The 23,053-nt window shown below is 34.2% G+C and overlaps 1 protein-coding gene across 49 annotated transcripts in view; it reads right to left on the reverse strand.

The window, feature by feature from the left end:
* The window catches only part of TBC1D5 (TBC1 domain family member 5), a 584,007-nt gene that overhangs the window by 266,457 nt on the left and 294,497 nt on the right, over positions 1–23,053 (reverse strand). For 35 of the 49 annotated variants that reach the window (XM_054680417.2, XM_001161410.8, XM_009444995.4 and 32 more), the window contains one exon: positions 4,956–5,025. The exons of the other annotated variants lie outside the window; for them this stretch is intronic. In XM_054680417.2, coding sequence (XP_054536392.1) covers positions 4,956–5,025 — 70 coding nt within the window. The remainder of the gene's footprint in view (positions 1–4,955; positions 5,026–23,053) is intronic. 49 annotated transcript variants of the gene reach the window in all.

Raw genomic sequence — 23,053 nt, forward strand, 5'->3', positions numbered from 1 at the left:
GCTCCTAACTAAATTATTATAATCTTCAGTTTATTGGCTATGACTTCTAACTGAGCATCTTTGGTGTTTATAATTTTGAACTGTGTCTCTGGAAGTCAGCATTGCATTTACAAATGATTATTTTTAAAGTATCTAACTGTCAAGATGAAAAAGAGTGTACATTTTTCTTAAGAGTACAGCTCTGGAAAATACAAATAATGTCATGTGAAATTAAGTTGGAAAAAAATACTGAGTAAACTAGATGATTTACTACAGTTTATATAGAATCTCAAAAATCAGGGTTAAATATAATATACAAATTTAATTTAAAATAATCTACAATGATTTATATTCTATCCTCTGCCATTTACACAAAACTAAGATGAGGTACAAAAATTAAGCAATATTTTGAGTTTCCCTGAGAATGCCAAATAACTGGTCTGAGTTTTCTCTAACTAAATTGACTATTAAGCCAAGTTTACCACAAATTTTTGGCTATAGAGACACAAAAAGCTTATGAATAAATGAGCCAACAAATAAGTTATTTTCTATATTGGGAATTATGACATTATACTTTAAAAATCTGAAAAAAAAGCATTACATTGGCTCAAAAATGATACAGATTTTCTGTCAACTTTTGAGGAAAGTTATAATTTGATCAAAAAGATATTTAGAAACATAGGGTAATAAAACAAAAGTTTTTAAATGTTCACCTTCAATTTATTTCATAGGTCACTGTTATACCATCTAATAAGATAATTAAAAACATGCAAGCAGCTGGTACTACAGCTAAACAGATTAATGTAATAGTCTGTAGTCATATGTGCTGGCAAGGGGCTTGCCTCTTTTGGCGAGGAGAAGGTCAGCTGCCCTTGGGAAGAGGAGGAGAGGAGTGGCCTGTGCTACAGTCACTAAGTTAAACATCTTCAAGCAAACTGATAATCAGGAAATGACTTTCCTTCTTTCACACCCATTCATGTTCTTCTCTCAGTTTTAATGGTTAAATAAGGAACAGAGAAAGCTCATATAATTTGGCAGACAACATTAACGTTGGTCTTTAAAAAGTACAAGATATATTTCACAAAACCAACAATGTCTTCTCAAGTCTTACAAACTTTCCATTTTAACGCATCATCTGCAAATTAGTTCAGAGATATACACTCAAATTTTAACCAAATTTTCCAAAACAATATCTGGACTATTACTCAAGCATCAAATAATAATTATACTGGTGCCTTAGGAGTTAAATGCAGCTGTACTCTATCTGAATCCATGAAGCAAGATCAAAAGAAGATATAAATCCAAAGTAAACATCCCAGGTTATTAAGAAAAAAAAAAGTCTATGAGTATTAGGCACATAAAGCTATAGTTAGGGTCCATTCATTTTAAATTTTAAAATTTATTTGTCAAAGTTCCAGACATCATCTCTGAATTTATAGTAAAACATCTTCCTTTCATCTACTAGGTTTTCAAATTTGTTATTCAAAGGTAACCTGAAATATGTGTCAGATATTGAGAATGTCAAATCTCAGGTTAAGCTTGTTCTTAAGCACTCTTTCTGCTAACAGACAAAACATTTATTTTCTTGTAAAACATATTTTTTCTCTTCCTTTTGGTATATTAGATCACTGTAACAATTTCTGCAATACCAAAAGGTTAGTGATGATGACAATGATGATGATGACATTGTCTGGAACAAAAAAGTAACTAATATTTATTCAGCATTTACCATATGTCATTATCTGATTAAACTCCTCATATCAACTGTATTTTATCACCTCCACTTCAAAAGTGAAGAACTGAGGCTAAGACTTGTCAAAAGTATTCAAAGTATTTGGAATCAGGATCTGAACCAGTACACTATGTTTAAACATTGTTTTTAAAAAACAGACCAGGTGAAGTGGCTCACGCCTGTAATCCCAACACTTTGGGAGGCTAAGGCTGGCAGATTTCTTGAGCCCAGGAGTTTGAGACCATCCCGGGCAACATGGTGAAACCCCATCTCTACAAAAAACACAAAAATTACCCAGGTGTGGTGGCATACGCCTGTCATCCCAGCTACTCAGGAGGCTGAGAGGTGGGAGGATTGCTTGAGGCCAGGTGGTTGAGGCTGCAGTGAGCCAAGATAGTGCCACTGTACGCCAGCCTGGGTGACAGAGTGAGACCCTGTCTCAAAAAACAAACAAACAAAACCCCCAGAGACTATGCCCTCTTGAAACTGACAATCTAATACCATAATCATACAAACAGTGGAAAGAATATAAATTTCAGTGTCCAATTCAAGACTGAATTCAAAAGTTAATAAAATCTCAACATATGTTAGAGAAGGGTACATGTGTCTGATGGTTAATACAGAAAACAAAGTTACCCATTTACATGAAGTGATCACAAAAGAATTAATACTATGACTTCCCATTTAGATTTTCAAAGGCCTTTATTTTACATGTTTTAACCCGAGTCTTTAAAACAGTTGTGGGCAGGAAACAGGTTAGGCATTATAATGCCCATTTGATAGATAAGAAACTAAAGTAAATCTTAACCCTAGACACAAATATATATAAAGTATGTCGGTGATAGGTTTAAGGCCTGCGTTGTCGAATTGTGAAGAAAAGCTAGGATTTCAGAGGCGGTTTAAATAATACAAAGGTAGAATTGTCATGCAAAAGGACATCTGAGGGTTGCAACATTTACATTTCTCTAATAACCTATTTCTAGTTAGTTTAAAGAGATATAATGGCAACAAAAAATAATCTTCATTTTCAAAAGTAAATTTTACTGAAAATTCGACTGCCATTTTAATGTGATTCTGCAACAATTCCTAGATTTTGTCAGTTAACCTTAATATGAAGCTATACCACAGAGCTGTGCTTCTATGAATTCTACACTTAACCCAAGTGTCAAATCCACAAGTAAGCTCATTATAAGAGCTATTGCCTACTGAGTAGAAAAATATTCATTTCACACCTTAAATACTATAATAGTATTTAACAACAGCACTGGCCTGCCAACTATTAAAAATACATTTTTACATACTGTATTACTTGAGCTTTTTAACTTCTCTTTTTAATTACAACAATAAATTAATATTCTAACATTACAACATTGATTTTTAATCAATGCCTGCCATTTTTAAACAATGACAGGCATTGATTAAAAATATTTAGTTAACAACATAAGTATTTATTGTGCAAAGCTACACTAGGAGTTACTTTTCAAAATACAATTATCATTTAATACTAAGATACTTTATTCAAGAACAAAAAAACCCACAAGATAATACTATACCTTCACATGAAAACATTTCTCTTAACTTTATATTATACCCACTATTTACTATAATTAGCTAAAATACAAATGTAATTGTAAAATACAATTCACCAACAAAATTTATATATATAATGGGATTTTCCTTCCTTTGAAATACATTTTTTGTCTTGTTTATGTTTAATCGTGTTTATACCTAATAAATTACTATCATAGATTTCATATATTACCATATTAAGATTCCTCTGTTACATGTCAACTCCTAATATTTATTTAACTATCTTTCATATTTACTTTTTTGGTTATTGTTACAATCAGCTATGACTCACTCAAATAGGGGATTCTACCTGTAGTTTAGTATGCCAAATACAAGCTTTATATTATACTTCAGGACTCAGAAAGCATTTGGACAATTCCAATATTTATAAGGTAGGATGGATATAGTGAAAATTTAACAATAACATATGAGCTTTACTGCTGTGATAATACCCTTCTAGAACACCATGGAACATAAGCCTTTTGTAGTATCTGTGACACTTGAACAACTGATTATGTATACAGACCCCAAATGGTATAAAATAAAGATATCAAGTGTTTCAATTACCATCTCATTTCTGAAATTCATAAACAAATTGTAAAAACTGTTTCATTTACTACATTTTTGTCAAGTGCCTCCTGTACAAAAGGCCCAACTCTAGATGTTAAAAGCCCGCCTGAAATCTGAAGAAATAAATGACACAGTTCCAATTAAGAATATATAATATGTATACAAATAAAAATATAAACTAAGCATAAATTCCACATTTATTATAGAAAAGAAGACACAGTTTAATATTAAAATCAGTTTTCAAGTACACAGTGGTTCTTGCATATATTTTATAGTGTTGTTACACAAGTATCAGAAGTAATTAACCACAAGGACAATGTTGACCAATTAAATTGTTTCTTCAAGAATCTGCATTGCCATCTATAATGTTAAAATGTATTATTATTGAATTTGCACTTTTTTCCTAAAAGAAAATAACCAATTTCTTACACCACTTTGGTTCTGTATACAGATTTTCAAGTATTACTGAAAATACTTTAATCTTTCTTACTCCTGAGTTTCCCAGATATAAGGTACAAATTTCATAAATATTTACTGAAGCAAAATTCAAGTTATGAGGAGAATATTAAGAAAGTACTAGGTAAAATACATATTTTCTTAATTAGTGTATCCTTTTAAAAATTACTAATTGAGAAGTAATAGCCCTGTTTGCTGAAGAACTTAAAACAGGATATTAGCAAACAGCACTTAATTCAACCATGAACTACATTTTAAGCTCTCTTAGGCGCTCATGAGCGGTACTATATTTTAGCAGGAAAATTAAAAGGAAGCTTTAGTACCATAACAGATATACTGGAAAAACAAAAATAGATTATAATGAAGCTGAATACTACATGTGCATTCATTCCAATTACCCTACTATTGGCTAACAACAGATACTGCAGTAAGTACATTTACTCAAAAATTTAGAATATTATATTCTTCTGTATCTTATTAATTGCAGAAAATAACATACAATATTGTTTACATTGGTCACCTTGTTAAAACACAAGTAGTGGTTCCTTACTATTCTAGATCAAAACCCTATATAATTATATGTCTTATACATTATCTTATAATATTATATGTGTGTGTGTGTGTATATATATATGTATTCATCACCTACCTATAGGAATTAAAAGTCCCTTCAGAGTCTAAAGTAGAACTTGTTCTTCTTCCATTTTTATTTGAATCTCCTGGAGAAAAAAATTACAACACTGAAATAATGGAGATAAACTGAATATTTCAGTTGAAAAACTGTGTGAAAGCTCTACGCAATATATTAGCCAAAAAGCATATATCCTCTCCCCCTTCCCCAAATTATCTTTTGTACTCAAAGCTTTTTAGGTAGAAAACTCATTTTGATACCAAAATATAAACCAATGCCAATCCTAGACTGGATAGTAACAGTACCAAAGTAATTGCTATCAGGAACAAATGAGGCACAGTACAAACATTTTCTTCTTATGAATTACAGACAAAACTAAAATTATAAACCAGTGTTTATAAAGAAAGGAAATTTACTGTTAATGACTAAGTCACCCATCCTGATCAGTGGCACTGTCAAAAGAGAACAGGCAGAGAGCCGACCTGGATGATTTTCCAGGTCCTAGAGTTTGATGCTCTCTAGGAATTTAGTAAACAGAGGTAAAATAAAAAGCCAACTTGAGAGGTAGTGATTAATTAACGAGATTTTAATATGCCTTACTTAATATTCTTTACAAAACTTTAACTGTTAACTTTAGGTTTCAACTGTCAAAAGTTCGGCAATTTAAAACATGAAAAAGGAACAACATCAAAAGGTATTTGTCTCCTATAATAATATCAAACATTTAGAAAAAAAATTTTTACTCAAAAATCTATCATATTCATAAAATCACATTTAGAACAAATTATACATATCAATGTAAAGACTACAGAATAAAAGTAAATGTACTAAAGTTGGAAAAAATGCTTACCAATGCCCCAATGTTATATATTCTTATTGATTGAAATTTCATAGTTCAATTTTTTAAAATATATACTTCAAAGTACAGCTTTTATGAAACCATAGTATACCACTATTAAAAATGTCATTTGTTCTTCAAAACAAATTAAAAGTTTAGAATCTGATTACATTTTATACTCCTAATTTATATAATGTAATTTTCAAACATCAGGTTGTATTTGATTTTTATAATATTTACAGCTTAATATAACAATGATTTAATCCAATTTTATACTTTTAATATACTTTGAACAACTGAAGGTGCAATAGGAAATCATCACAGTGGTCGTGGATAAGTCAAACAGTAATTACAGAGCTTTCACTTTAAAGATGAGATTATTTTTAATTATTGAGTATAGTATCTAAGGTACTATACTTATATAATTATGCTACTCATTAAATGGTGACTGAATGCTGAAATGTAATTTTAATGACAGCTACCTATCTTTCTTTACACATTTTATAGCTGACAGATAGTAAAGAACACTGGTTCTTTTTTGAGAATTTGGTGAGATATGTGCAGCTGTGCCAGTGTTCAGGAGAAGTGGACTGAGCCTGCTTATTAAACTTTCAACTCCTCTTTTTTCAAAATATTGTTCCAGTTTATTTTGTTTTTTCAAAAAACAAAAAAATCCTAAAATGGATTACAACACTTAAAAATGGTGACAATTTACAGAAGAAAATAATCCAAAAACATATAAATGTTTAAAATTAACCTAGCTAGGTATAAGTTGCTAATTCTTTGAAAACATGGGTATGGTAATATTACTCATACAACACCCTTCATTTTCTTTTAAAAATTAATAATATTATAATAAACTAAAAAGATGTAAGGAAAATTAGTCTCTGTCTTGCTAAATGAAAATTTCCTACAACACATGTTATTTAACAGCTTGCAGACATTTCCTGTGAAACGTTCCATAATCAGCATAGAATAAGTACTATATTATACATTTAAAATATGAGCTTCTTTCTCGTTAAAACTAAAGATTATGATTAAACATGAAAAATAACACCAATAGAATAGTTCTTCCTTTAAGGTGATATTTATCAGATCAAATATAAAATCCTTCAAATAATTAAGAGAATTTGGCTTTATAAACAACCAGGTTTTATCATATTATAAAGGTTTTATTTAATTTAAAACTGTTTCCAAATGAAACTATCACATTAAATGTAACTTTCAAGGTGCAAAAAAATGGTAATGGGAAAAAAAAAGCAGTTTTTCTTTCTCAAAAACATAGCAAATAAGGAGTACAATTGTTTCACTAACAATATTAGAGAAAAGATTTCAGAGTTGGCTATATGGGGAAAAGGCAATAAAGTTTTGAAGCAGGAAAAACGCTTTGTTCCCTCAATCCTCTAGTCGAAATTAATTATAGCAAATGTTTATGAAAACATCTGTTCCTTACAGCTATAAATTCTTAATTTTAGTATGGACGATCCCAGACTCTTATTTTGGAAGGAAACTGTCTGACTATGGAAAGGTTTACAAAAGAACAGACAGAATCTGTAATTCTGTAAAATTGTGTATACAATGTGCTACATCCTGTAGAGATTTTCCTTGGTGTGAAACATTTGGAGAGGCTTAATACCGGTAACTAGGAGAAATCAAAGACAAACAGAAAGGCTCATTTTTCATTTAAGCTATAATATGATAAAAAACATATCTGTAACACCAGAAAACAACTTCCACCAGTTTGGGAAATAAACAAGTGTTACTTTACTACTGAATCTAATTTGGAGGTAAGTATAATAAAATAAGTATTAATTTTATAAGGGATTAAAGTAAATGAAATGACAATACAATCATGGGAACGTATATGTAGTGTTTCCCAAAAATAACAACAGAGGGTGCAAGAGAGTTTACTATGATGTTTTTACTTGCTATTCTGATCCTTGAACTAAGTTGTCAGGTAGCCGTAACTGTAACAAAGATGCATCATACACACACACACAAATACAGTATTAATGTAATCTTACACAAAGACTATTAAATGGTCAAACAGCACAAATATCTAAAATGTGGTTTAAGATAATAGGCTTCCTCTTACCTGAAAATAATTTAACTAATATGCAATTTTTAGAATACAGTTGTAACTTTAAAGGTATTTCAATATCTAATGTAAAGTAACCAGTAAAAGAATCTAGATGTCTTTATTGAGTATATTTTGAATACATGCATGAATTATATAAAATAAATAACATATGTGTAACTATATATTTATAACATCGTACAACATATATCTATAAGAACAATTCATCAATTACTTGTGACCGTAAGTTTGAAATTTATGTAACATTCATTTCTCATTAATTGGTATGCAACTTTCCTAATGGGTTCATAATATTCAATTAAAATAAATTGCTGATTTGCAAAAATATGCTGATAGTTACATTGGCTTAAATTATAAGAAAATGCATAATATTGCTTAATAGTAATTTCTAACATGTGTATCTAACTTACTAAGCCAGAAAGTATAACTGTGACTTAAATTTCAAAACAGAATGAATGGAATTTCAGACTCCCTTTTAGCTTTAACTGAGGTCATGTTTAACAAAGGGCATTTTTGGTTCCATCTGTGCACTGTTGAAATCTTTCTAAAGGGAGGTTTACAATAGATTTCTGTAGTATTTTTTTATACACAAACATCTAGTTCATGAAGAGAGAACCAGAGATTTTTAAACTAGGTTAAGTTAAAAACAGCCAGAATAACACTATAAATAATCACGCCTACTCAAATGTGTCTTCAGTTTACATGTGAAAACATCAAGTTTTAGACTATCACATCACACTAGGTATGAATTCTGAAAAGTATTACATAATAAAGAAAAGGTTTTATCTTTGAATCATTAGAGAACTGTCAACATACACAGTCTGGGTGGGGTATTTAATAGTAAGATGGGGAAAAATGACTTGGTTCAAACTAAGATGAAAACAAAGCTATGAGTTTAGTGTAAAGACCTGAAAGCCTTTGTGTCTTTTAAAGGAATTAGTATATACCAATGAAATGTTTTAGTTAACTTTAAAATCCTTTAAAAAATGATTTTTAAAAATCTATGAATAAAGTATATTCATGTGTTGACACACAGTGAAGGCAAAGCATAATGACTCAGCATTATCCATAAAGTAGCCACATCATTTGTGAAATCAGGCTAATCATTAGCCACCCCAAGCTAATTACTTATGCTAAAAATCCAGGACCACTCATTAGATCTAAGAGCCAGTGCTGAAGTCAACACAGAAAAAACTGTGTCAATTTTATAATTTTCAATTTTCTTTATTATTGTTAATGTACTTACATTCCAGTGATTTAATAGTCATATTTAGTTCTCTAAATAACGTCTTAAAAAATCTGTATTGTAGATAATGAAAACTCAAACGTAAAATAGAAATTCATAAGAAGTCTTAAATAAAAAACATTTTCAAGTGGACATTTTAATTTGAGAAAAGGATGCTTTGTTATCAAAGGTTCCTATTAAACCTTTAATAGAATTCTTAAAAACAAAAGACAGAAAGCAGCATGACATCAGCAAGATGGCAGAGTTTGAAACTCCAAGTAGTACATGTCCTCCCACAGAAACACTGAAAAACAAAAAGTAACTTTTAGGACTTTGTAAAAGCTGTAATAAACAGTCAAAAATGTTCCAAAGCAAAATGAACACTGAATCAAGAAAAAAGTAAACTTAAAAATTTTGTGGTGTTTACACTTGCCCTTGCCCCACCCCCTCCCTGGCACTGTAGCAGTCTGGAAGAGGGTAGCTACTTTCCCAGGGTGGGAGTCTGGTACTTAGTTCTCGAAGGGAAGAGGGTACCATGTTAGCAAATTGTTGTGCATATATGTTCTACCCTGTGTAAGGGCCACCTGAAAGATGACACAAGGTGCCTTTCTCTGTTCCGGCTACTTTAGAAGAAGCAGCGGACATCAATAGAACACACAACAAGCCAAACTAAAAACCCAATATACAGTTCATTCTCACGCTGCTATAAAGCACTGCCTGAGACTGGGTAATTTAAAAAGGAAAGAAGTTTAATTGACTCGCAGTTCCACATGCCTGGGAAGGCCTCAGGAAACTTACAATCATAGCAAAAGGGGAAACAAACATGCCCTACCTCATATGATGGCATGAAGGAGAAGTACAGGGCAAAACAGGGAAAAGCCCCTTATAAAACCATCAGATCTCGTGAGAACTCACTACCACAAGAAGAGCATGGGGGTAACTGCCCTCATGATTCAATTACCTCCAACTGGGTCTCTCCTGTAACACCTGGGGATTATAAACCTATATTTCAATATGAGATTTGGGTGGGGGCACGGCCCAACCATATCACTGTACCCCCTCCCAAATCTCATGTCTTTATAATTCAAAACACAGTCATGCCTTCCCAACAGTCCCGCAAACTCTTAACTCATTCCAGCATTAACCCAAAAGTCCAAGTCCAAGGTCTTATCTGAGAAAGGCAAGTCCCTTCCGCTATGAGCCTGCAAAATCAAAAGCAAGTTAGCTACTTCATAGATACAATGGGGGTACAGGCATTGAGCAATACACCCGCTCCAAATGAGAGAAACTGACCAAAACGAATGGGTACAAGCCCCATGCAAGTCCAAAATCCAAGAGGCAGTAATTAAACTGTAAAGTACCAAAATGATCTACTTTGACTCCATGTCTCACATCTATGTCACACTGATACAAGAGGTAGGCTCCCACGGCCTTGGGTAGCTCTGCCCCTGTGGCTTTGCAGGGTACAGCTCCCCTCCCGGCTGCCTTCACAGCTGGCGTTGAGTGTCTGTGGCTTTACCAGGTGCACAATGCAAGCTGTCACTGAATTTACCATTCTGGGGTCTGGAGAACACTGGCCCTCTTCTCACAGCTCCACTAGGCAATGCCCCAGTGGGGACTTTGTATGGGGACTCCAACCCCAAATTTCCCTTCCGCACTGCCGTAGCAGAGGTTCTCCATGAAGACCCTGTCCCTACAGCAGACTTCTGCCTGGACATCCAGGTGTTTCCATATATCATCTGAAATCTAGGCAGAGATTCCCAAACATCAATTCTTGTCTTCTGCGCACCCACAGGCCCAACACAATGTGAAAGCTGCCAAGGCTTGGGGCTTGCACCTTCTGAAGCAACAGCCCAAGCTGTACACTGGATTCTTTTAGTTACAGCTGGAGCTAAAGCAGCTGGGATCCAGGGCACGGGCCAACCATATCACTGTACCCCCTCCCAAATCTCATGTCTTTATAATACCTGAGGTCTTTATAATTTCTGAGGTCTTTATAATTCCTTTATAATGTCCTGAGGTTGCACAGAACAGGGGGGCCCTGGGCCCAGCCCACAAAACCACTTTTCCCTCCTAGGCCACCCGACCTGTGATGGAAGGGGCTGTGGTGAAGGTCTCAGACATGCCCTGGAGACATTTTACCCATCGTCTTGGTGATTAACATTCCACTCCCCGTTACTTCTGCAAATTTCCGCAGTGGGCTTGTAATTCTCCCCAGAATTTTTTTCCCTCTACTACACTGTCATCCTGCAAATTTTCCAAACTTTTATACTCTGCTTCCTTTTGAATGCTTTGTTGCTTAGAAATTTCTTCCACCAGATACCCTACATCATCTCTCTCAAGTGCAAAGTTTCACCGATCACTAGGGCAGGGGCAAAATGCCACCAGTCTGTTTGCATAGCAAGAGTTAACTTTATTCCAGTTCCCAAAAAGTTCCTCATTTCCATCTGAGACAACCTCAGCCTGGACTTCATTGTCCATATCACTGTCAGCATTTCGGTCAAAGCCATTCAACAAATCTCAAGTTCCAAACTTTCCCACATCTTCCTACCTTCTGAGCCCCTCAAGTCTCTAGGAAATTCCAAACTTTCCCACATTTTCCTGTCTTCTTCTGAGCCCTCAAAACTATTCCAACCTGTGGCTATCACCCAGTTCCAAAGTCTCTTCCACATTTTTGGGTATCCTTATAGCAGCACGCCAATCTCTGTGGTACCAATTTACTGTATTAGTACCTTATCACATTGCTATAAAGGACTACCCAAGACTGGGTAATTTATAAAGGAAAGAGGTTTAATCAACTCACAGTTTTGCATGGCTGGGGAGGCCTCAGGAAACTTACAATCATGATGGAAGGGGAAGCAAATATGTCCTTCTTCATATGGCAGCAGGATGGAGAAATGCCAATTAAAAGGGGGAAAAGCCCCTTATAAAACCATCAGATTTTGTGAGAACTCACATAATATCACAAGAACAGCAGCATGGGGGTAACTGCCCCCATTATTCAATTACCTCCCACCAGGTCCCTCCCATGACACATGGGGATTATGGGAACTACAATTCAAGGTGAGATTTGGGTGGGGCCACAGCCAAACCATATCACTCACAGATGCCTGCGGCAAAAGATTGCAATTGAAACATAAGATAGACCACCTAAGGCCTGGGAGCAAAAGCTGGTAAGGATTTCTTTGGGAAATTAGGACATTCAAAAGCATCCATGTGTATTGGAGAAATGTAGAAGGCCGTGTGTGTGCCTAGAGCAATATGCATGATCAGAAAGTAACTGAGAAGACCCTAAGCTTCCACCAAAAGCTGATCACTATATGAGGACTGCAAGCGTGGCTAAATGTTAAAGAACTACTGTGGCACAGAGCCAGTCTGCAAAGACAGGAAGAGGTTTCGAATTTTTAGGGTGGGGGTCTATATAAATAGAAAGTGCTTTTAGCTTTTAAGAGAACAAATACACTGTCCATGATCTCTGTTTAAAGTATTTCCAGGAGTAAGCCTTACTGAATTGGTAAAATTAAGCTGACAGATTCAGTTTAATGAAATCAGGAACTAGAGGCATTAAAGTATTATAATTAAAAGCTAAGACTCTACCATTTGTTTGTTATCTCACTTAACCTTTCACTATCTCAGATTCCTCATCTGTAAAATGGAGAAAACAATAGGTTCTACTGCAAAACGTGGTAAGAAAGATTAAATGAGATAAATGTATGTAAAGTGCTTATAGTACAATGTAAGTCCTCAAAAAAAGTTAGCTATCATTTTTATTAACATTTTAATCAATGTATTTATAATACTGGTTCTAGTAGAGGAATAAAAGTAAAAGGCTACTAGTTCTACACAAGGAGAAATACACTTACTCATAACTTAAATAATTGAATATTGTGGCTTTTTTCTTCTTAGCAATTAAAGAGCATTATTTCTGAAAAACTTTATCAAAAACTTTATGAATTATATGAGGATGGTGTATAAGTCTTGTGCAGCCCTTATAATATCCTTCCTGACAACGATCTTATCAAACATAAAATATTTAAAGAGAATGCAGGATATAGTAAATGTAAATAAAATTACAGCCTTGAAATATAAAGCCATATAATTTCATGAACTTAAGATATATAAATATTTCTTGAAACTGATAAAAGATAAAAAACTAAAACCATGGTCAGTCTATCAATAAACTAAAACTAACATGTATGATAGTACATAGTATTACACATATAGCAATAACAGATAAAACAAGCTATAAGAGGAATTAATTAATGATTCTGCAACTAAATGGGAAACAGGGACTAATTTAAAAGATAATCACAAGTAGAACTACCCAATTTAAGTTAACATGTGCTATGGTTGAATGTGTCCATCAAAAAGCATGTGTTGGAAACTTAACACACAATGCAACAGTGTTGGGAGATGGGGCCTAGTGGGAGGTGTTTAGGTCAGGAGAGCTCTACACTTATGAATTAATTAATGTTGATTATAAAATAGCTTAATACTGTGAATTCAATCTCTTGCTGTCTCTCCCATGCGCTCTCTTGCCCTCTTGCCCTTCTGCTTTCCATCATGGGATAATGCAACAAGAAGGCCCTCACCAGATGCTGGCACCTTGAGATTAGATTTCCCAGGCTCCATAACTGTGAGAAATAAAATTATTTTATTTATGAATTACCCAGTCAGTGATATTCTGCTATGATAACACAAAACAGACTAAGATAACACATAATAACGCACAAATCCAAGTATTTCTATTTAGTATGATTGTCATTTTTCCAGGTACTCTATGGATATAAAGCTACCTGATGTCTTAGAAATATAACAGAGTAGGCCCGAATCAATCAAGAAAACAGAATTCTAAGGCAAAATTAATATTTCTGGGTTCTACCACCCACATCTATTACAAGAGTGGGTGGTACCAGATCATATCTGATAATCCAAATCACCTGGGAACAGGTATATAGGTAGTATGCGTGTGTGTGTGTGTGTGTGTGTGTGTGTGTGTGTGTGTGTGTGTGGTGGGATGGAGGGAGGGGAGAGAGACAGAGACGGAGGTAGAGAGAGAGAGAGAGGAAGGGAGGGAGGGAGAGATTTGGGAGAGAGGGGGCAGAGGAAGGAAGGGGGAAAGAAAGTAGCGGGGGAAGTGAAGGCAGAGAGAGAAAAGAGATTGAGATATTTGTGGGTGAGGCCTAGAACTCTACTTTAAAGGGTTCCCTAGATTATTCTGATGATACACAGGCCTTTCCTATTCTAAAATTATTAGCTTCTACTGTACTAAAAGTGACTATCTTATTATAGAAGGCAATTTAATTTGCCCAAATTGAGGAAATTATTGGGTATCTTATATGCCCTCATTTACTAATGACTAACAATAAAGCACAAACTATGATCTCATTTTCCAGCAATAGTAATAGACTGCATTGAGCTATGCCAACTTCACACATTATCCTAATATGACCAGTACTATGTGCTCTTTATTAGGGGAGGGTGCAGGCTCCAGATGTTAAGCAGAATGCTACTAATGGCCTCTGAGGTTCTACCACAGACCACCTGGATCTCAAAAGCACCTTTTCGAGAAAGAGTTGCATTGCTAATGCTGCATTTTAGACAATTACAAAACACATTTCCACTTAGCACATAAACAACAAAGCAGACGTTCAGAAGAGCTTGCTAAGAAGTAAATATGTTGATAAAGAGTATTTGAAAATATTTCTTTAAACTTGGAGAAATAGTATTAAGGCCATAAAAGATTTGATATGGTTTGGCTGTTTCCCTACTCAAGTCTCACCTTGAATTGTAGTTCCCATAATCCCCACATATCAATGGGAAGGACCAGGTGGAGATAACTGAATCATGGGGGTGGTTTTCCCCATCCTCTTCTCATGATAGTGAGTTAGTTCTCACGAGATCTAATGGTTTTATAAGGGGATTCCCCCTTCGCTGGGCACTCACTTTCTCTCCTGCTGCCATGTGAAGAAGGACATGTTTGCTTTGCCTTCCACAATAATTGTAAGTTTCCTGAGGCCTCCCAAGCCATGCAGAACAGAGTCAATTAAACCTCTTTCCTTTACAAATTACCAGTCTTGGGTATTTCTTCATAGCAGTGTGAGCACAGACTAATACATGATTATTATATAATTTGTCCTTCACTACAATTTTATCTTAACAAAATACAGATAACAATTTAGTTTAACTTTGGCTGAGATTTTTAGCCTTACTACAGTCCAACAAAAGCTTAAATAAAACATACCCTCCTCAAAACAACAAAACAAAAAATCATTGTATTTTCAAAAAGAATCTAATTGATATTTAGGGAATTCTAACCCTAACATTAAATTATCTATTAAGTGCCTAAATATATATAACAAAAATAAAATACATATTATTTACTACATAAAATAGAGTATATGTGGCAGTAAAGTCCTATTTCACTGTCTTTCAAATAATACCTATAGAATATTTATATTTATCAAAATTATTCTTTTTCTTCAGTGCAATACAAAGGAAACATCTTTTTCTAGAGAAAAGAATCCTTTGGGCACTACTCATTTCAACTGGTGATTACAATCAGTGCTAGATCCCTCAAGGTTGAACATCTAGTGGACAAGACTTCATAAAATGTAAAGGCATCTGTTAACCCGAAGTACGTAACTTTCAATGTTAATATTAGATATGTCCCATTTTAGAGCCTGAAAAATTCACTGGGACTCTATGCAGGATATAAATTATCATCGTGAACCAGGGTAGCTGATCCTATCTGTGTCTTTTAAATAACAGCTATCTGAACAAGTTCATATAACAAACATCTACTTAAAAAGCATAAATGGCATTTTTACTAAGACATTCCAAAGCCTAAATAAAGAAGTGAAGGCATATATTCTCAAAAATATCTTTAGTCTTATATAAAAGATTTACTAACACAAATCACAATAAAACGTTACTGATTGGTATTTAAATATAAAATCTTCAAATATCAAATTTCTTTAATGTTTACCAATTTCTTCAAATAAAAAAATTCCAAAAATATTTTGATTCCTACAAAAATGTCTTATTTTACAAATTTTTGCTATGACATTAAGGAATTACTGTACTGTTCTTTCCTTTTTCAAAGAAAAGAATTCTAAATCCACAAATTGATATGTATCATTTTATGATAATGCATCTTTATTTACTAAAAAGGTGATTTTTAAAATCTGATAACTAGAAATATGTCAATATAATGGCTACTCCTTTAAATATGCTAGGAAATGTACAATATTGTACAAAATCCTTGTAGATTATTAAAAATATCATTCAAAGTAGTTATCACTTATTGAGCATTTTATTCAAATTATTCATTACCTAGACAAACTGTAAATGGGCCCTAATTAATAAATGCATTTTGTAATTCAAACTTTGTCATAAATTTAGATGTAATAGTTTTTCCAGCATTTTTCAGTTCTTTCAGCAGTCACATGTTGAACACTTACAGTATTCAAGTGCTGACGTTATAGTGGTAAGCCAAAGCTCAAAACCCATCCCTGACATACTTCAGTTTGATGAATGTCCAACAGAGCAGAGGGACAGCCAAAGCAATGCACAATGACAACTTTGAAAAATGTTATACAAGATTACTATAATAACATATGAATGAGGGGGTGGATAAGTCACAGACCAAACAGGGCATAAAGAGCATCCCACTAGAGATCAGCATATGCCAAGATTCTGTGGAGTTCACGTTAAGGATTTTGGTCTTTATCCCCCAAAAAAAACTCAGTAAAAGAAGGGCTATAGGCCAGGCACAGTGGCTCACGCCTGTAATTCTAGCACTTTGGGAGGCAGAGGTGGGCAGATCACTTGAGCTCAGGAGTTTGAGACCAGCCTGGGCTACATGGCAAAACTGATATTTACAAAAAATTAGCCGGGCATGGTGGCGTGCACCTGTGGTCCCAGCTACCTAGGGGACTGGGGCAGGAGGATCACTTGAGCCCATGAGATGTAGGCTGCAGTGAGCTGAGATGGAGCCACTGCACTGCAGCTTGGGTGACAAAGTAAGACTTTGTCTCTTAAAAACATATACATTTTTTGTTTTGTTTTGTTTTGTTTTTTGAGGCAGAGTCTCACTCTGTCACCCAGGCTGGAGTGCAGTGGCATGTTCTCGGCTTACTGCAACCTCTGCCTCCTGGGTTCAAGCAATTCTTCTACCTCAACCTCCCAAGTAGCTGGGATTACAGGTGTGAGCCACCATGCCCAGCAAATTTTTATATTTTTAGCAGAAACAGGATTTCTCCATGTTGGCCAAGCGGGTCTCAGACTCCTAGCCTCAAGTAATCCACCCGCCTTTGCCTCCCAAAGTGCTGAGATTATGGTCATGAGCCACTGTGTCCCACCAAAAAGATTCGTTTTTAAGTGGTCACTTGAAGTTCAGGGTGAAGTGATTTGTGGGTGGGTGTAGGAAAAAGGAGAGTGGATGAAGGGAGACTGGATAAGAAGCTTTGTGGTACCCTAAGGCAAAAATAAACGATAGAATAGTTATCAACATTGATGATACCATTAACAGACCATCTTACGTGTGGAAATTTACCATTCTGTCAGGACTGTTGCTATTTAAATCTCATTTGAATCATTCATTCATTCAATGAACATCTACTGTCTACTATGTGCCAGACACATAATTCCAGTCCTAGGAACTAGAAGTATTATAGTGAACTATAGTATTACAGAATGAAGTGGAGGAGCAGGGGGAGAAAACACAAGAAAATAAATTTGTAAGTTCGGATAATTATAAGAGCTGTAAATAAAATACAAAACAGAATAATGTGACAGTGACTGTGGGAGGTTGCTCTTTGAAGATGAAGGTAATATCTGATTTTGGATTCTAACGACAAGAAAAAAGTCAGCCATTTGAATATCTATGGCAAAGGGTACAATATGCAAAGCACAAAGGCACTACTACAGAAGCCAGCTTTTAGATAAGAAAATAAGGCCAAGGTGGCTGGAGGACTGGGGGCAGAGTACTATGAGATGAGGATAAGAATACAGGATAAGAAGTGACCATAGAACTTATGGTTTTAATGGGAGGAAGTCTGGATTTTGAAACTACAATGAGAAGCTACTGGAAAGTTATAAAATCACAAAATTAATTCTTTCTAAGATATTCTAAACAGGTATGCTTTGCAATCATTTCAATGGTGGTAAAAGTATTTTATTTCATACATAGTAAACAATTATTTAATTTATTTTACTGAATTGCTTTCTACCTAGATTAGAAATTAACTTGGTTTCTCAATAAGACTTAAAACAGATCACAATAAAACAAACCAGAAGAAAAGTACATCATAGGTTACTAGTAGGATTTCCAGTTCCACCCATAATGGAGTACCACTGCAGCATATTTCTCCCACTGACAACAATTTAATACTCTGGGCAAAATACAAAAAACAAAAATAAAAACCACTTGAGTGCTCTGAAAAGTAAATAACAGGAGGCATATTGGAGAAGAAAGTCAGTGGTGTTGAGTTTTCTGTTCTTTCTTCTCCTTTATTTACCACATCAGGATGAATCTGAGAATTAAACAGCAGGCATCGGGAGCAAAAACCCCAAAAGAATCCCATTTTTCAGAAACTAGAAAAAGGAGGTCCTGTGATCTCGAGAGTGTGGAAAGAAATCTCTTTCTTTTTCCCTTCTTTTTTCATTTCTAACCATGTGACAAGACCAGGTCTAGTTGTAGAACTATGCTGCCACAGTAGGTTGGTGGTAGCTGTGGTGTGGGCACCTAAAACTCTTAATAAGGCTACCCTTTTGATAAGAAAACTGCAGAAAAGGGTCCCTGTTGTGCAGACAGTGAGTGGAGAATCCCAATTATTTTTTTCTTTGCTATTTCTCTCATCACTTTGCCAAAAAAGTGCATCCATTCATGTGGAACTGTGCAATAGCACAGGAGGCAAATGTTATGATAAAACCAGACACAGTGTGTGGGGTAACCCTGTAGAAGAAGGCCTGGACATGGGGATTCTCTAATTCTGGGTATGAAAAGACACAAATCCTGAGCTCACTCCTCACCTGTACATGCTCAAAATATATCCAAAGGAGCACAACAAAAGCTTTGAGAACGGAACCATAATATTAATATCAACTACCACCAAAGTCCCAGACTAACCTCTGAGGGTCACACGCAAGGAGCAGACTAAAAAAGCATGGAAAGGACTTTGAAACTGCTGACACTGGAACCTCCATCCACAGAAAGTGAGTCAGAAACTGTGGTCTGAACTTAACTGGAACAGCAGGAGAGTTGGTAATGGGAAGGAAGGGAGAAGAGAAGGGGAGAGGAGAGGGAGAAGAAGTGAGGCACAAGGGAAGTGGGAGGGGAGGAAGAGGAAGAGGGAAATAGAAGGAAGGGAAGGGGAGGAAAGGGAAGAGAGGAAGGAGAAAAATTCTCCAGAGGATTTAACAGGATCCAGAGTTTCATAACAAATTATTCAAAATGTTCAAGACACAGTCTAAAATTACTTGCTATATCAAGAACCAGAAAAATATGATCAATTATCAAAATGTAATACAATAAACAGATACCAACCCAGAGATGATCCAGGCATTAGAATCAACAAAGACTTAAAGAAGCTATCATAACTTGAGAAGTTTATTTTATTTTTTATCTGTGGAATATGAGCCTCTTTAAATTATCAGGCCAGAGAGGCACTGAAATGTGACAGCGGTCAGGTCTCACTTCCACTCTGAGCTAAGTAATTATCTCTTGAAGCCATGTACTATGTGGGCTCTAGATTGACACCAAGTAGCCATAAAATTAACCGAACAATACCACGTGCTGGATACCATAACTCATACCCTATAGTTCAACAATGTATAGCCAATCACTAATCAATGTTATTTCTATCAACCAATGAGAATTCCTATCAAACAACTTTATCAGCCCACTTTTGGTTTCCTTTTTCCTTTAAAATCCTGCTTGTAACAAAGGCTGAGTGGAGTACTTCCCAAGGCAACTTGGAAATGTTTCTTAGGCAGCTGTCCTCACTTTGGCTTATGTAAACTCTAAAGTTTTATTTTGTGCCTCAGCTTCTTCAAGTCAACAAACTTTTCTCTATGAGGTAATGGTGTATACTCTTGAAATGAACAGAAAAATAGAAGTTCACTGTAAAATAACAGAAACTATTAAAAAGAACCAAATGGAAATCTTAGAACTGTAAAGAACAATACCTGAAATTTTAAAAATTCATAGATGGGCTCTGTAATGAAATGGATAAGACAGCGGAATGGGACAGTGAACTGAAAGATCAACAAAAGTTATATACAATCTGAAGAACAAAGAAAAACAACATTTTAAAAAATGAAATGAACGGAGTGTCAAGGATCCATGGGGACAATACAGCCTCCCAGTAAATCTTCAAAATTCAAAGTATTTTCAAAAACATTATCAAAATCACATTAAATAAGTCTTCAATGTAATCTAATTATCTTCTCATGAGCTACATTAAAATACAGTTACAGCTTAAAGAATAAATGTAAAAATTACCTAAATAAAAATGAGAATATTATAACAGAATGTAAAAACTAATTTAACCCACTCTAATATTAACTTATATTCCATTTCTTGGATATACTTTATTTTTCCAGATGTAAAAGCAATGCAAACTACATTAAAAACTTGTAAACTTGAGAGAAATTATTAAAACAAAAACTACCAACAAAAAAGAAAAAAGAAAGAAAAAGAAAAGTAGACAGCAAAACCCACCCATAATGTGATGCAATTACATGAGGATACTTTTCCTTTGACTATTTTCTATAAAATTGAATTTACATACTACATAAATAATTTTATATTATATTATTTCATTGTATTATATGAGCATTTCTCCCATGTTATTTAAAAAACTTTTTACAAAGAAATTTTAACTGGCTACATAATAATCAATGTATGTCCTATAATTTATTTAACCATTCTTCAATTGGCAGATATTTCTTTTATTTAAAATATTTAGCTGTTCTAAATAACACTATGATAAATACCTTTGTGCACAAATCCTTCCATGGCTGCCTTTAGAGAAATAAATTGGTTGATCAAAAAGTATTAACAAAACCACAAAACAAATAGAAATTGATAAAAATTACAAAACTAATACATAATTATTGTACAAAATTTTCAAATGCAGATCTATATTCAGAAAATATAAAGCCACACATAATTCTTCCATTGTTAGTATTTTAACATTTGCTCAAATTTTTAACAATATGCATTATATATATTCTATAATTTGAATACAATATATAGTTTAATACTATCCTAATATAACTTTCAATGGCTACAAAGGGTATTAGCATTAATACACAATAGCATTACAGAGAAAAAGAATTACCCATCATCAGTAAGTAAATATATTCCTACAGCTACTAACCACACAGCATACTATACAGAACTGTCCATGTGAGAAATAACTTCATTGAAGGTCAGTTTTTGAAATGTGAGCATCTGCATTTTGTAACCCTTGACTTAGATATTTCATAATACTGACACTTGCCCTGAATCTGTTTTCCCCTTATCAGTGGACATATGGCAACCCAACTACAGACCATATTTCACATCTAGTTTATGCCTAGATATAGCCCTATATGTTCAAGTGCTAAGGGCATATTCTGTTTTAATGATGTCTTATATGAGCTTTCTTTTCCATGGATTAAAACAGTAGTCAATTACAATGGCTAAATCAGGCCAATAATGGCCTCTTTTCATATGACCTGTGGACAAAAAAGGTTTATACATTTTTAAAGGCTTTTTGTCTTAAAGAGGACGGTCTTTAGTGAAGAACCATAAAAAAAAAAAGTCCCGTCTGCCATAGACAATACTTTTGTGAAATAATAAAAATATTCGTATAAAAGTGAAATAAAAAGAATATAATATATAAGCCTCAATATTTTATTATTACATTCAAAAGATGGAAAAATTACTCTGTTCTATATATTAACCTTCAGTTTCCATACAGCAGTCTTTTCTTATTTGTGGTCTTGCTTTCCGTAGTTTCAGTTACCTGCAGTGAACCATGGTCCAACAATAGGTGAGAATAGTACAACAAGATATTTTTGAAAGAGACTACATTCACTTAACTTTTATTATGTGATAAAAGGATATTGTTATAACTGTTCTATTTTATTAGTAGCATGGTTGTTAATCTCTTAATATGTCAAATTTATAAATTAAACTTTATCATAGGTATGTACGTATAGCAAAAAACACAGTATATATAGGGTTCAGTACTATCTGTGATTTCAGGGATCCACTTCAAGTCTTGGACCATATTCGCCACAGATAAGAGTGTAATACTATACTTATATAGTTGAGAACTAGTTACGAACAGTTCTCACCCATGGACTAGACTGAGTAGCACAGCTCTAGGAAATGGAAGAAGAACAACAGGGAAGGATCCTGGAGTCAGGGCTGTTAGGTTAAGAGTAATGCACTTCTGCCTTTTTAAAGTCATTGTATTTTGGGTCTTAGCCATTGCTTAAAATAATACAGAGTTCAAAATGAAATGGCTGATGTTCTCCTCTGTGGCATAAAAATATGTACGGCAGAAGGATGACTGCCCATCTCTCTTAGATATCCTTTCTTTAGGTTATTTCTCCCAACCCCTATTCCTCCTGAAGAGACATACTTTTTATTTTAAGTAATTTACCCCAAATATAACTCCAAATTTGGTCAAATTCCCTTTAGGTCTCTGAATGTGATAAGAAACAAATCCTATTGATGAGAAGAATTATAGTAGCTTTAAGGTTGCAATGGTTTAGATAAAAAAAAGTAAAACAGATTCTTGAGATATTAAGGTGACAAATCTATTGCATTGGTGGCTAAGAGATGTCAATAATGATTCCTAAATTTCTGGCTTACACAACTACATACATATTGACACCATTCACTGAGATTAAAAAAAAATAGGAGAGGAGTTTGGAAGAAAATATCACAAATTCAA

Source organism: Pan troglodytes, chromosome 2 (genome assembly GCF_028858775.2).
Source record: "Pan troglodytes isolate AG18354 chromosome 2, NHGRI_mPanTro3-v2.0_pri, whole genome shotgun sequence".
Classification (NCBI taxonomy): Eukaryota; Metazoa; Chordata; class Mammalia; order Primates; family Hominidae; genus Pan; species Pan troglodytes.